At 41.4% G+C, this 16,457-nt stretch overlaps 1 protein-coding gene and 1 long non-coding RNA gene across 2 annotated transcripts in view; both read left to right on the forward strand.

Moving 5' to 3' along the window:
• LOC103564714 (uncharacterized) overlaps positions 1-16,457 on the forward strand; it is a 107,314-nt gene that overhangs the window by 71,183 nt on the left and 19,674 nt on the right. The window contains exon 3 of the long non-coding RNA XR_011530559.1: positions 13,449-13,534. This is a non-coding gene — a long non-coding RNA (uncharacterized lncRNA). The remainder of the gene's footprint in view (positions 1-13,448; positions 13,535-16,457) is intronic.
• On the forward strand, positions 6,502-7,791 carry OOSP4A (oocyte secreted protein family member 4A). Its single transcript, XM_070587675.1, is given in 3 exon segments — positions 6,502-7,027; positions 7,030-7,077; positions 7,080-7,791. Coding segments are annotated over 3 exon segments (540 nt in total). The 5' UTR covers positions 6,502-6,978; the 3' UTR covers positions 7,523-7,791.

Genomic DNA, 16,457 nt, shown 5'->3' on the forward strand with positions numbered 1-16,457 from the left:
AAACCCCAGCTTGGAGGGAGGGCCGTGGGAAAGGGGAATTTTCTCTTTCCTGGAGGCACTAAGTCCTGAAACCTGGTGGCTCTGACCGTATCACGTGCCTTCAAGCGTTGGCTTATTCTCAGCTAGGCTATCTATGCCTTTAGGAGCATGCGGTACTGTGTCCGGTGGTAACGCCAACCTGCAGGACACACTCCACGAATCTTCTCGAGGTGTCGTTATTACAGATGATTTTGGGGGAGAAAAGTTTTACATTTTTACAACCTTTAAGGTTTTGTCATACATGAATTAGTATAAAGCTACTTATCCATGTTGGCTTAATTTTTTTTATTCTTGCATTAATTTGCATAAAAGCCACGAACTGCCATGATCCCAGCATGGAATCACACTCAAAGAAACATGGAATTTTCCTCTTCATGGTAATTAAATGTTATTTCTCTATAAAAATAAGTCTTGATCCAGAATGAAGTGATAGGCAAAATTTGCATGTCCTTTGGAGACAAAGCACAGACTTTAGAGGTGCTTCTGCTCCTAGCTACGAGCTACGGCCTCCAGGCAGATGATGAACTTTCATCCGAGACAGAGAGAGAGAGAGACAGAGAGAGAGAGAGAGAGAGAGAGACAAAGAGACAGAGAGAGAGAGAGAGAGAGAGAGAGAGAAAGAGAGAGAAAGTCAGGGGAAAGCCGGGGGAATGCTCTTTGAGGCTCTTGCTTCAACTTCCTTACTCTGCCTGATTTCTACACTCTAAAAATTCACAGAGGTTGATTTTTTTATTTTTAATTTGGTGAAAAACACATAATACAAAATTTACCATCGTAATCATTTTTCAGTGTACAGGTCAGTAGTCTTAAGTATCTTCACATTCTTTGCAGCATAACTCTAGGACTTTCTCATCGTGCAAAACTGAAACTCTACACTCATTCAACAACAACTCCCTCTTTCCCCGCCCCCCAGCCCCTGGCAAATACCATTCTACTTTCTGTTTTCATGAGTTTGGCTACTTCAGAAACCTCATATAAGTGGAATCATACAGTATTTGTCTTTTTGTGTCTGGCTTATTCCTCTTAGCATAATGTCCTCAAGGTTCATCCGTATTGTAGTGTGTGACAGGATTTCCTTCCTTTTTAGGACTGAATAATATTCCATCACTTGTATATACCACAGTTTATTCATTCATCTGTCTATGGACACTTGGGTTGCTTCCATCTCTTGGCTACTGTGAATAATGCTGTTATGAACACTTGTGCAATGATCTCTTCAAGATCCTGCTTTCAATTCTTTCAGATACATGCCCAGAAGTGGGATTCCTGGATCATATGCTAATTCTATTTTTAATTTTTGAACAGCCACTTACTGTTTTCCATAGTGGTTGCACAGCACATAAGGATTTCAATTTCCCCACATGCTCGCCAACATTTGTTATTTTTTAAAAAATTTTAATAATAGCCTCCTAATGGGTATGAGGTGACGTGTAGGTTGATTTTAAAGTTCAAATCCCCTTGAGGTGGTAAGGGTATCTGTGAACTTTCATGCCTTCTAGTAAACTCTGATTTGAGCAGCCAGCTGAGAACACTCACTAAGTACGTGTTACCTTGATGTTTGGGGAGGTGTGAGGACGCTGGAAGAAGATCCCACACCTCCTCAAAGACGATAAGGCAGGCGTCAAGCCTGGAACGTAGGAGTGGGGCTGCTGAGAAACCCCATGCAGGATATTTCCCTCTCAGTTGTTTTGACCCTGGGGACATTATTATTGGAGGAATGCAAACACTTCAATCAGAATTATTCCAACATTGCTGAGAATGTCATCAAGAAATTGTTTTCTGGAGACAACTCTTTTGAGTTAATTTAATTCTTTGATCAAGTTTCTTACTGTGGAGTCAAATAATTTTCAGTATTTTTATTTTACTGAAATAATTTAGATTTAATTCAATAATCACATTTTGTGCTCATATTAAATTTTCCCAACTTTAGCTTCAGCAATTTTGAAGTTTCTTTTCTTTTCATTTTCTACCAAGTCTAATTTTCCTGGGTTAGGTTTTGCAGGTCTAATTTTTGGCAAGAAGATCTGATTCTTTCGTCGATTTTTGAAGTCAATAACAAGTTTTGCTGTGTGCAGGTTTGCCTTTGTCAGTTTTCTTTTTGTTATTTCTACAAAGTGCAATTTCAACTGGGTCAATTTTTGTAGTTTTGAGAATTACCAACACACTGAGATTCTTCAATCTGTTTTTTGTCAATATCAAATTTAACATTTATAGTTTGGGCTATTATAAGTTTTATTCTGTGTTGATTATTTCTACTATGTCTAATTTTTTTTCTAATGACCAATTCAAAATGTTTTGAAGTCAAAATATCAAGGTTGTAACATCCTGTTTTCATCCACAGCTGCTCTGATTAAAAAATTAAAAAATGTAGCATCAACACATCCTCCTGGAGGCCTGGGTTCTGTGAGTAAATCGTAGGTCTTGAAGTGGGGAGTTCTGGGTGTTTGTCCTTGTTCTGTACCATGTCTGTCCTTGTGTCTACAGTCTAGTAGTCCTCATCTAAAAGTTAAGTGATTTAAATCTATGATTTCTAAATTCCCTTTCAACTATGGTAGTCTATGATTTAAATTCCTATCTGTAGGGGTTGACTATTTGACCATTACTTTGCTTCCTGTTTGATGCCCCCCCACCCCTCAGTCCTCTATCAGTCAGCCCCTCCCGGCAACCAGCCTGCACTCCCTCAGACCTGGGCGAGAGCCCCTGACTTTCCCCACACGGTTCTGAATTTTGTTCCTACTCAGTCGTGGCACTTGACCTGCCCGAGGGGTTTTCTGAGCTCAGTCCTCACTCTTTCTGATTGAGCACCTGTTAGCTTGCCTCAGAACAGCCTTCTTTAGCTCTGACTTTCAACTGCCTAGAAGCCACAAGGTCAACAGTGGCCCTACTGAGCCTTCTCTTTCCCTGTCCCCTACTCCTTGATCCATCTTCCTCCTCCCACCTCTCTTTTTCTGTCAGGCATGGAGCAGAATCTTGGGTTACGTGGATGTGGTTTAGGGTAGACCATCCTTGGGGTGGGGGTGGTTGGATGAGGCTCAAAGGCTTCCTAGGCAAGAAGGGGAGAAAGGATAGACCACACCCTTTAGGGACTCTTACATCAGGGTGCCAGCAGGAAACTGATGTGGTGCTACGTTAGATTAATGTGACTATTTACAAAGGTGTGGGCAGTGTGTAAGGAACCCATCAAGGCCAGTGAAGGACCACTGGATTCACTTACAACTCCTGAGCTCAGAAAGACAGGAGAGGGATCCCGTCTGGAAGCTGGAAGGAGAGAATCGTGCAGAGATGACTGCAAGGCTGTCCTGTAGGGGAGGAGCCAGAGGCCTGAATTCCCCAGCTCCTTCTCCACCTCTCTCTTTATCTCCTCTCAGGGAGCTCTAATTGGCAAAACCAGGTTGGAGTCAGAGGGCTGGAGAGTCCACAGATGAAACCCACTCAGGGTCCTCAGACACTGCCGAGGGTGAGAAGGGTGGGGAGTGACCACGGCATGGGCTGCTCCGCTTACCTGTTCACATGTGTCCCAGTGAAACCATTAAAAGGAGCTTCCATAGAAGACTTCTAGAGAAGGGGTCAGCATACCTGCTTCATCTTAGATTCATAATGAGTTGAATGCATGTGATCTTTGCTAATTCCAGCTGATGTCATTGTTTACATCTCCTGTTTCCCTGCCCCCTGCTTTCTGAGTCATGACTCTGGTTCTGCAGTGGTTCCGGGTCGATGGAAGCCTGGGCTGGATTGATCAGCTCCTTTGTTGGTCCCCGGGAAGCCTCTGAGGAGTTGGCTGTAGTGGGAGCTTTGGGGAGGGCAGCATGGAAACCCTTGGATATCTGGGCGGGGTGGAGGGAGTTCTAAGACTAGAGGAAAGGGGAAGGGAGAGATGTTGAATGGGTGTCAACCGCGTACCTGGCCAAAGAGTTGACCTGGGCTTACACGGGGGCATTACACTGGGATCAGGGTTTATAGAGCACTCTGACGTGCTTTACATGGAATGATGCTGCCTCCAATGCCTGAGAGGCGGGGCACAGACTGAGATGCCATTGGAATCGCGGTGGGGGCGCAGTAGGCACACTCTACCTTCAGAGTCTGTAGCACAGAGTTGTGCCAGTGAACACCACATTTCTGCCGTAAACACCATTGCAAAGGGTTGGTTTTCACCTTAGCTCAATTTGTGGAGAGGGAGAGAGAAAAGAAGAAGAGAGAGAATCTGATTGTCCAACTCACTTGCCTATAGACGAGTTGGCTCTGGTGCTCACCTCTGATTCAATTGATGATTCTTATTTGTGGGTGTTTGGGTGGGGAGGATGCTGCATAGGCTGCAGGAGCAGAGTAGGCTGTAGGCTGAGCAAGAGCTAAGAAACATGTCTATTACAATCATGCTTTGCTTCTTGTCAGTGACACAATATATATTTAGCATCTTCTCTTGGGAATATTAAAATTCCATATAATATAAGCCAGTGGCAAGTAAAGTTTCTTTTCATTATATGCACTGGGCAGTGCCTGGAAAGAAAAGGGTGGGTTGGTCGGTTAGTAGAGAGAAGAGAGATCAGAAAGCTGTGTGAGGAGATGAGCTCACCTCACGTCCTTCAAGATGTAGCATCCCCCTTGATCATGCCATGAGTTCCAAGAATTCATGAGAAGGAAGAAAAAGGGAGGTGAGAGGAAAAGACAATGGAGAGAAGAGAAATATAACCGATAAAAGCGAGCTCTCCTAGGAAGCATCGTATGTCAAGTAATTTCCTGAGGGAACAAAGTCTTCTGAGAAGTATGAAGCACACTTTCCCCTTATGGATTTTTTCCCATATTCCCTATGAAAAAACTTAATTTTGTATTAAAAACAAAATATGTTTCTTTTTCTTGAGTACTCTATAATTGCATGGGACTGTGTATCTTTTCCTTCCTATAATTTTGAGAATATTTTTGAAGACGGTGACATATTCTGACTCTTTAAGAACAAAACAATTCAATTTAAAAATCACTGAATGACAGCAATCAAAGTTCTGAAGTGATGCAGTTCGCTGCAGCACTTGTTCGAAATGTCGTTAGAAAACCAACATATAGCGGGTTGTTATGGCAACTGGAATACCAGAGTTTATAACATCACTGTAATTAATGTTATCCAAACGTTATTAATCTTTCAACATCACTCACATTCTCTGAAGGAACAGCAGTTCTGGTTCTCCCAGGATTTTTCAGTAGTGTAATCTGTTGCAGCTTTCTTCACATTTTATTTTATTTTCAAGTAGATTGTAGTCTGACTTTGCTTTAGTGAAATTCGCTATTGTTTCTACTCCTTTACGCATTCTATTTTGGCTGCTATTTTTTGATAGAACTTGAAAGAAAATGGAAAAAAGGGATAACAGCTGAAAAACAGAATAAAGGCTAAAGATGAACAGATTTATGTATTTAAGTGTGGAGAACCTGAGAAAAATATTAAAATATTTTGCATACAGATATGTGGCATTAACTCACCGTTGCACAACACTTTATGACTTTTAAAGCAGTTTTACATAAATTATTTAGTATAACAACCCTGAGAGGACAAGTAATATTTTTGGGTGCCTACTATGTGACAGTTAATGTGATCTGCATACGTGAATTTTTTAGATCTCACAACAACCTGTAACATAAGCGTGGTTTAAAAATATGCCTCCACAACTCAACAAGAATTAAAAAAACGATTAAAAATGGGCAAAGGACTTGAGAAGACGTTTCTCCAAAGATGATATATACAAATTGCCAACGAGTACATGAAAAGGTGCTCAACATAACTAATCATTAGAGAAATGCAAATCAAAACTACAATGAGCTATCACCTCACACCCATTAGAATGTCTACTATTAAAAAAACCCCAGAAAATGACAAGTGTTGGGGAGGACGTAGAGAAATTGGGACCCTTGAGCACTGTTGGTGAGGGTGTAAAATGGTCCAACCACTATGGGAAACAGTATCATGGTTGCTCAAAAAATTAAAAATAGAATCAGTGTATGATGCAGCAATCCCACTTCTGAGTATATATCAAAAAAAATTAGAAGACAGTCTTGAAGAGATATTCGTACACTCATTTTCACAGCAGCATTATTCACAGTGGCAGGAGGTGGAAGCAAACCAAATGCCTGTGGATAGATGAATGGATAAACAAACAGATGGTGGAATATTATTCAGCCTTAAAAAAGGAAGGAAATCCTGTCACATACTACAACATGGATGAACCTGGAGGACATTATCCTAAGTGAAATGAGCTAGACACAGAAAAACAAATACTGCATTATTACACTTATATGAGGAATCTAAAGTAGTCAAATTCATAAAAACAGAAAGCAGAATGGTGGTGGTTGCCAGGGGCTAGGGGAGGGGAAACAGGGAGCTGTTTAATGGCTATGGAGTTCAGCTTTGCAAGATGAAAAGATTCTGGAGATCTGCTCAACAACGTGAATATACTTAACACTACTGAATTGTACATTTTAAAAATAGTTCAGATGGTAAATTTTATGTTATGTGGGTTTTTTCCTCCAACAATAAAAAAAACCCCTCTAAGTTGACACTCCTTCCTTTAAAAGATGGAGCTAAGTCATCTCTCTCTGAGTGTGGATTGGACTTAGTAATTTGTTTCTAATGAGTAATGTGGAAGAAGTGGCAAGGTATGACTTTTAAAACTAGGTCATAAAAGACATTGCTGCTTCTGCCTTATTCTCTTTTGGCTTTTTAAGGGAGCAGCGGGTCTTCCAGCCCCAGTCGGGCCTTCAGATGACTGTAGCCCTGGTTGGTATCTTGATTGCAACCTCATGAGAAACCCTGAGCCAGGAACTGCCTAGCTAAGCTGATTCACAGAAAATCACCCACAGAAATAAGTATTATAAATATTTATTGTTTATTACCCCCACTACAATTGGGACTAATTCATCACACATAATACAATAAATATTTTCCATTAATCTGAAGCAATGAAGATCTCTGGTGTGTTAGGAGGGCTCCTCAAGCTTTTTGTGTTGACTGTGGTTTTGATGACATGTCTCTAGTCTGTTCTGAGCACTAGCTCTGGGTCAGATCAGACAAGTGCCTTGTGTGAATAACCTACAACCTTGGCCTCAGGAATGATACCTGGGAACTGGCTGTCCTGTAAGCTGAGGGCTGCTGGATTTCTTTGAGTTCCTTTATCCTCTCTCTTTGTGTGGCGTCAAGAAATATGAATGCCCATGAGGTATTCTCATTGAAAGTTCAATCACATGTGAACCAGTGAGTACAGATATCAGAGGTCATATTCCAATATCGTACTATATTCAGAGAAAGTTTTTATTCACCTTTGTAAAGAAAGTGAAAGGGCATAATAGCAATACATCTGAGAATATCCAAAGGCAAGCAAGAAAGAAAAACTCAACATCATCTAGAGTAGAAAACATAGGGGTCCACCCAGGAGAGTCATTTGGGAATAGTTTCTCCCCTGTTGGACTACATAAATTCTATCCTTCTCTCTTAAGTCGGAATTAAGCTATAAATTCTGGAGAGTGAGGCATCTTCACTAACCTGCTACTCACTCTGGCTGCCTGAGGATTGGGTTGCTTCTCAGAAGTTGGCAAATGCCTATGTATATCATCTTTTACTGTTTTGAAAAAGCCCTTTTTAAATGAATGAACTTGTTTTACTGCCCGTGTTGATGAACTCTTTGGGTAGGAAAAAGGAACTTCCCAGGTTTTCAATTTGTAATAAAGGTGTTTTTTAAAAAATAAAGTTTTGCATAACCTAAGCAAAAAAGGAAATTGAAGCTCTCAGAATTTTAGTTTTCTTTACTAAGTTCACATATCCAGAATGAGGGCGGCTAAGGCTACAAACCCAGACTTTTCTGCTTCTAAAATTTACCAGGGAACACCAGGGAATTATTATCTTCATTTGAGGGATGAGGAAGCTGATCCCGAGAGAGGCTGAGTGACTTGCCCATGGTTTTATTGCTGGTCAGTACCAGAATTAGGTCATAAGTCTTAGTCCAACAGTCTTTCGCACGACACCTTATTACTTTTCTGTTTAATGTATTTTGTAAAGCTCTTGAGACATAAATTTGAATAAGATAATCCAGTGGAAAATATCCCAGCATTGAGGAAACATGGTAGGTACATAAATTAAAGTTGGTTTCTTAGATTTTTAATTGAGAATTTAAAATTTTAAATGAGGTGGTAGCTTAAAAACTTATTCCATTAAATCATTAAATTGTTGAGAAAATAACTATGTATAAGAGCAAAAATACAAACTAATGTCTCATTTTGTTTACCGTTCAGTTTACATTTTCAGAGCATTTACATACCCAGCAGTCCGTGTGGCCTCTTTGCCTTGTAGCCACTTGGTCATTCAGTGTTGGTTGTAAATTAAACATAGTCATATGTCTTAAGCTAACATCAACATTCTGCAGCCAACATGTCAAAGGTGACTGGAAAGATAATTGAATGGCCAACGTGGTTTCTCTAGACCCTTGCCAGGCAAACTGGAAAACAGATGGCTTACCTTGCTTTCCCTCCAACCTCCTAGCATCCTCATGGGTCTTGCAGGAACCAGGGCTCTCCCGTTGTCCTCAGACATGCCCACCCACCCCCAACCTTTGCTCCGAAATAATTCTCCTTCTCCTCCAATCATAGCTTTTTTTTCTTTACTCTGAAAATAGGTAATCATGTATTTCCTCCTCTCTTTTTTTTGAAAAGTGTAGTTCATTTCCAGTTGATGAAGGAAAGCTCCTTTTTATAGAAGAATGCCAGCTAAAAAAATACAGAATGAAAGAGTGAGTTAGAAAATCTCCATTTTGCAATCCCTACTGAAAAATTGGACCCTAAAGCTATTAACTGAAAAGTTGTTGGGGAGCGGTGTATTCTCCAAGTATCAAAGTATCAAAGTAACTCCCTACAGATTACCTGCTAGTTGCAAAGGGAAAGTGGAGATACGTGGCCATCACTACCTTAACCAAGTGGTCAAGTTTCTTGGTTTACTAGAGAGAAAACAACGCTATATGTCCCTGATAGAATGCAATGTGAGGTATACAGAGTAACTCATGAAGTATTCTTGTTAGAAATGTTTCACCTGACCCTAAGCAAACCTTTAAATCTAACTTACAGTTTAGAAGAAATTCAGGGGACAGAAAATAAATTAAACAACACGAGGAAGAAACAATTAGACAAATCTAGAATATGACTCAATCTATAAAGCAACTAACTCAATTTCTTCTAAAGATCAATGTCATTAAAATAAAAAGATTGGGAAGGACTTCTCTAAATCAAAAGAGACTAAAATGACGTAACAGTCAAATATTACCTTGATTGGATCCTGGTTTAAAAAAAAACTATACAAGGTGTCTTTAGGACGATTAGAGAAATTTGAATGTGCCTGGGGATTAGATGATATGAGGGAATTAAGAATAATTTTATTGTGTGTGTGCCAATTATCAGCTTGTTGCCTCAGCTCCAAGTCACCCTTCAGCACTCGCTCTGCAATAACGTACTGGCTCTTTTCACATTTCTCATTTACAGTGAGCACGACGTTAAACTTTGTCAACAGAGGGCACAGGAAGGAAATTGCAGGAGGAAGAGGGCTTCTCTTCCTGGTTTCAGAAGGCTACATTTTGCTTTTTTTGCTCCTGTTGTCCAGTTGGTTAGTGGCAGATGTATATCTGGGGACATCTGGGGGCACACTGCCTCAGCTGTGTGCCTAGAGTGCACAGTCTCTTGGTGACCTTGCACCCCGGTCCAGACCCTGTGACCACCTTGATGTGACTTTCCCATTGAGGACACTGTGTGCTCCAGACCTCATGCCTGCTGAGGCATCGGACTTTCTCTGCACACCTGTTCTCCGGCATGGCCTCTAGAAGCCCCGAGGGTGGTTTCCTGCGTGCCTGGTGCCTGTGGACCAGTTCTGGCCTGGGAAAGCCAATAGACTTCTCCACTGTCCGTTGACTGTAAGCACACCTTCTCCAGTGAGGTCTGAACCCTGCCGTGTATGAACTCTTTTCCAAGTGGATCTTTCCTTGGGTATTTTGTTTCAGCTCGAGTGTAGTTTTTAGAGTTCTCTTTACATTTTTATAGTTAGTCTCTCATTGTATCTGAATAATTCTTTATATTAAACTTCTCTTTTTAAATAATCGTGTGGTTTCTGTCTCCTGTTGGGTCCAGGTGGATATAGTATGAAGCTGGTATTTTGGTCACCTAGGAGATGGTTCTTGTTTTTAGGAGATGCATGATAAGTCTTCAGCAGTGAAGGGTCACACTGTCTGCAACTTATTTCAAATGGTCCAGCAATATATACATATGTATACTGACCTATCTGTATGCAAGCATGTATGCGTGTATACAAATAATATGTATATATAAATTCATATGACAAAATACAAAATCTTAGCAATTATTGAATCTAGTGGGAAGGCATGTGTCTTTATAGAACCCATTCTTCCAATTTTTCTGTATAATTGAGAATTTTCATAATTAAAAGTTCAGGGGAAATCCTCTCCTTCCTTCAGTACCCTTGTTTAGTGCAAAGCAGGAGAGATTCTTTTATTATTTTATTGAAATAAGGCACTCCTGGTAGCAGTGGTGGAATATTCAGCCCAATTTCTTAAGCCTGGCTGTTCTCTAGAAATAGCTAGGAAACTTTTAAAATTATGGATGCTCAGAACCCACAAAATCTTGTGAATTAGAGTCTCTAGGATCTGGTTATTATAAGGGGAATTAGAATTCTAAAGGAGAAGATCATTGATCATTAAGGTGAGGGTGGAGTGCATAGCTGAATTCTTCAAGAGCATTTTGCAAATTACATTGGTTTGTTCTCAAATATTCTGACATGCTTTCTTAAGGAGCCATGCTCAAATTGGAGGAAAGGGTTGTAGTTAGAAAAAGCTCTTCCCCATGTGGCTGAAATGTCCTCTCGGTTGAAAGCCACCCATCAAAATAGATCTCTCGTTGACAATGTATGTGGCTGAAAATTTGAGCAGACCTGCTCACGGCAATGCTCTGCTGGTCCCATCCTATTCTGTCCCCAGCAGAGTCCCAGCAGAAATCTACAGTGGTCCAGCATCAGTCATTCTCAACTTCCTTTTGCAGCAAAGATGCTGAGGGAAGCTTAGCCCCGTGTAGTCCCCCTGATCAGGAAGGTGCCAGCTGGCACCCGCCATTGAATAGATAGTTCTCACACCCACCTTTCATTCGTCCAACATTTTCCACTATCAAAATTCCAAACATTTCAAAATCTTCCTTTTATATTCATTCACTCACCCATTCATCCGTCCATTCACTCATTCATGTGTCACACATTCTTTCAATATGATAGTGCCTGCTGTTGATCCCCTGCCCAGACGCTCTTGGATCTCTTTACCAGTTTTCATTACCTGGCTGCTAGTGGTGGATATTTGTTTCCTTCAGAGGATTTCTCTTGAGCTACTGGAGCTGAGGGCCTGGGAGTTTACACCCCTGCAGTGGCCAGGGACTGGTGAGGGAGTAGAAAGCTCGGCTTCCTTGCCCCTGGGCGACTTTACCTCTGAGCTGGAACGGTGCAGTCTAGAGCTCCCCTTGGATTAAGCTGAGGCTGGGACCTGCCCTGCTTCCCTGTCCCCTGTGCCACTTCCATAATAAGTCAGTGACATGCTTGCCCTTGCCTCGGGGTCTGCTTCAGAGACCCAGACCTAAGACAAGCCCCATTCAAGGTGCTGAGGATACAGCAGGAAACAAAACAAATCCCCTGTTCTTAAGGAGCTTTCATTTCAGGAGGGACAGACAGACAAACACCTGACGGATGCATGGGTCTGATGGTAACAAATGCTGTGCTGAAATATAAAGCAGGGCACGGGGCCTAGATTGATGGCAGTGATAGTGAGGAGCTGTGTGAAATGGTAATCAGGGAAGGCCTTTGATAAAACGATGTTTGAGCAGAGATCCTGAGTGGAGTCAGGGAGTGAAGCATTTGGATATTTAGGGCAGGAACATTCCTAGGAAGGCAAACAGGTTATGTGAATGTCCTGGGGCAGGAATGCATTTAGCCGGTTTGAGAAATAGCTTGGAAGCCAGTATGGCTAGAGCAGAGTGATGGAGGAGGAGGGTGATGGGACATGAGATCCCAGCAGGCAGGGAGGGAGTCCTTTAACAATGCTTCAAAAAATCCCCTTATCCCTCTCTCCCTATCTGGTGTCGGGTATAGGGTCTTGCAGTTCATTGGGATGACTTTGGCTTTTACACTGAAATGGGGTGGAGACCCACTGGAGAGTGCGAGCAGAGGAGTGGTGTAATTGGATGTTCATTTTAAGAGGATTGTTCTGGTTGCTGTGTTCGGAATAGACTATGAGCACAGGGAGGAAGCAGAGAAATAAGCTAGAAGGCTGCTGGGCAATAACCCAGTAAGAAATAACTGTGCTTGGGACCCACGTGCCAGTGTCTGGGCTGAGGAGAGGTGGGCACGTTCTGGACGTAGGTTCCAAAGGTAGATCTGATAGCTGGAGGTGTGAGGTGAAAGAGAAAGATATCATTTTGGACTCCAGGGCTCTTGTCCCGAGCAATTGGGAGAATGGGTCATTCATTGACCTGGAGAAGGTTGAGCGACAAGACCATTTGTTTCCTTTATCCCCGTGATTCAAACTTACAATTTTACTTAAAAAGATGATGCACATCCAAAGGTAGAAAACATAAATAAAAACATTGATTTGATTATGTAAACATTTCAAACCTCTACATGTGAGAAAGAACTTGCAAGATAAATGAAAACTTAAAAAAGTATTTTAAATGTACTTGACAAAGGATTTATATCCTTATTATATAAAGAAACCTTACGAATTCATGAAAAGAAGTATATTTTCAAAGAAAAAAGGGAAAAGATATGAATGGGTAATTTATATATGTCTATGGGAAAAGATGTAAAACTTTACTTTGATCAAATAAATACGAAATAAAAATGGCATAACTTTTTACCTGTAAAGATTTAAAAAACTGATTATTCCTAATTTTGGTGAAGGTTCAGAGAAATGAAATATTCAACAACTCATGATAGGAAATGCATAATATTTTTGTAGCAACAAGACAATAAATGTCAATATTCATACTCTTGACCCATTTATTTCACTTTTAGGAATTTGAGGAAGAAAACCTGTGATCTGCCAAAAGATGCTGGTGTAGCCAAAGAATGGAATTTTAATAGTCATAAAAATCATAATTTGAGATATTTGTGAAAAAGCACAATAAAAATATCATGTAGAGTATGATCTTTATATTCATAGAAAAAGATGTAGAAAAATAGTGAAAACGCTAACAGCAGTAATATGAGGTTATAGGATTATTTTCATTTGCTTCTTTGTACTTTTCTGTATTTTCAGCACTTTTATTCATAATGAACATTTGTTTTTTTAATCAGAAAAAGTCCTTTAATAATACGCTTTAAAAAATTCTTTCTGCCTTATGCACAGAAGTGGAAACCACAGAGCCGGTCCTGGTGCAGCCAGTGTGGCAACAGTGGATCCAGTTTCCACAGGCAGCAGCGTTTGTTCCACAGGTGGGTGGTGCCCTTGGCAGTTGTCCCTGGTGGTGTCCAGGGCTGTTCCAGTGGTGGTGGGCAGCATGTTTGGTGTTGGCAGTGTGAGCCAAGTAAAGTGTCCAGTGCTGAGGCGCTGGTGTCTTCCCAGGACCACTGCTGAGCAGTGGGATTGAGAACCTGTTGCTGGTAGTGTGGCTTCCAAGTCAAGTTCTCTGGCCCTGCTGGAGATTATGTGAGCCACCAACAATCTCTTACTAAATGTCTTTTCTAAATACATGAGTCAAGAGTTGGTCAATGTGTATTACTACCAAAAACTTTGATGGATACACTTGTTTCTCGCTTTTTGATGTCACCTCCCTCAAAATCTCATCATCTGAAGTCATTCCTTTCATACTGCACCAGTGGTGGCGGAGGGGTTGTTTCTCTGCCACGTCGAGACCACTGTCCCTGTCCCTTCACCACAGTTCCATGGTGGCAGCATCTGCTTAAGCTCCTCACTGCTGTTGGTTGACTTCCAGAATCACTTTTGTACCCAGCTCCTCGATTTTGTTCTCAAAAACCTCTACAGTCTCATTGGTGACCCACCATACTTTTCTCAACTTCAACAACCTTTATTAGGAAATGTGGTTTTTTTTGTCTTTCTGTTAAATGGTACTTTTTTTTTTGATTTACCCTGAGTTAACATCTGTTCCCAATCTTCCTCTTTTTTTTTTTTCCTCCCCAAAGCCCCAGAATATAGTTGTATATTCTAGTTGTAAGTCGTTCTAGTTCTTCTTTGTGAACCTCCGCCACAGCATGGCTGCTGAGAGATGAGTGGGGTGGTTCCACGCCCAGGAATGGAACTGGGCTGCTGAAGTGGAGCACACCAAACTTTAACCACTAGGCCACTGGGCAGGCTCAGGAAATGGTTTGGAGTGAACAAGAAGACACCAAGGTGGGAAGGACAGATGTGAAACTTGCTGTGAAATGCAATGCCTCTATCTAGAAGCTAACACTCCTCAATAGTGTTCATGTTAAAGCTCAAATCAAAGGAGCTAAAGCTAGAGAAAAGATGATATGAAAGGGAATGTAGAAATCTGACCAGCAATAAAAAGACGGATGGGTTGGCATTTAGTGGCTGAGTTTGTAATTGCGGTCTAAGAGAGAGATGATAATACGTGCACCACCACCGCCTTAAAGCTGGCACAGGCGCATTCTATTGACTTAAGGATAAAGATCAGTAGCATTGTTATTTGGCTATTCTCTGAATTTTTAGCAATAAAGTCCCCTAGAAACCCTCAAGTCAAACTTTATGTTTGTTTAGGGGCAGAGGCCAGGGAAAGAAATTTCAAGAACACAGAGTTTTGCAGAGAAGGAGTGAAACTCAGGTAGAAAAGCTGATGGAAATGGAATGGAGCCTGGTGGAGCACACGGGTACCTCTCCTTGGGTTTGAAAGCACAGTGTGCGGCCCACATCTGAGGGACGACTTTGACGGCAAATCTTGTTCAGGTCTGTTCCAGCTTCAGGGACTCAAACTCAGAGCCGTTTCTCTTCCCCCCAACGCAATGTCCCCACCCCCTCATCTTTCATAGATACCTTCCTAATCTTCCACAGGTTCAGATGACATGTCCTGAAGCTTTTCTTTACCTTGATAACAACTCTGAGTCTCTTGAGTCCTCCCTCTTCTCTTTATTATGCTTCTTTGGCATTCACTTGCTTCCCCGACCAGAACTCATCTGGAAGGTTCATGGTTTGGAGCTGCTTTAAATCCGCAGATTCCCTTCCGCTGGTCACCCCTGCTGACCCTCCTCCTTGAGTTGTTCCTATGATTTGCTTTCCGTTAATAGCGCTGCTTCAACAATAGTGGTAAGAAGAGGCATGAAAACATACTAACTAGGTCCATTGTGTATGTTTGCCTATTCTCTTTCAGACTTTTCTGTGCATATACTAATATACATATGTACCGTTTTAAACTCACGTTTTATTTTTTTTTCAAAAGTGGGATTATATTATAAGTATTGCTCTATTTTTCTCTTAAGAATATCTCCTGGGCATCTTTCCACGTCATTATGTGTATACTACTTCATTCTTTCTTGAACAGCTGCATAGTATTTCATTGTGTGAATGTATGTACTTTATTGTTCCAATTTCACATTTAGGTTGCTCCTAATTTTCCTGCTATTTCAGACAATGCGGCAGTAAATAACCTCGTGCATATATCTTTTTGCACCTGTGTTTTTCTGTAGGATGATTTCCCAGTAGTGGAACTGCTAATTTAGAGGATCTGTGCATTTTGAATGCTGATAGATATTGCTATACTGCTCTCCAAAAAAGTTATCCCAATTTACACTGTTACTAAATATGTTTGAGAGTGTGGCTCTTCTCTAAATTAATGCTGGGCTCACCTGGGCTCTCACTGCGCCTTGGGATTATTACCATTTATTTTTCATTGGTTCTCTATTTTACTGCCTAAATAACACTACTAGGCCTTTTATATTTCCGAGACCCCTAATTTAATCCTGCTCTTTTAATCTCAGGAACTGATCTACCTTCTCCTCTGCCATCTTCGATGTGATCACTGTTCATCTGCTTGCTTGTTGCCTCATGATCTTGAGATTGCTGCTGCAGCTCCACCCCTTACATCTACATTAGTAAAAAGGGGGAAGAATGGCACCAGCTGCATCTCTCTCTCTCTTTTTTTTTTTTTAAAGATTTTATTTTTTTCCTTTTTCTCCCCAAAGCGCCCCCCCCCGGTACATAGTTGTGTATTCTTCGTTGTGGGTTCTTCTAGTTGTGGCGTGTGGGACGGTGCCTCAGCGTGGTCTGATGAGCAGTGCCATGTCCGCGCCCAGGATTCGAACTAACGAAACACTGGGCCGCCTGCAGCGGAGCGCGCGAACTTAACCACTCGGCCACAGGGCCAGCCCCTGCATCTCTCTCTTTTATCAGGAAAGTAAAGCC

The sequence above is a fragment of the Equus przewalskii genome, chromosome 20 (genome assembly GCF_037783145.1).
Source record: "Equus przewalskii isolate Varuska chromosome 20, EquPr2, whole genome shotgun sequence".
NCBI classification, from domain to species: Eukaryota; Metazoa; Chordata; class Mammalia; order Perissodactyla; family Equidae; genus Equus; species Equus przewalskii.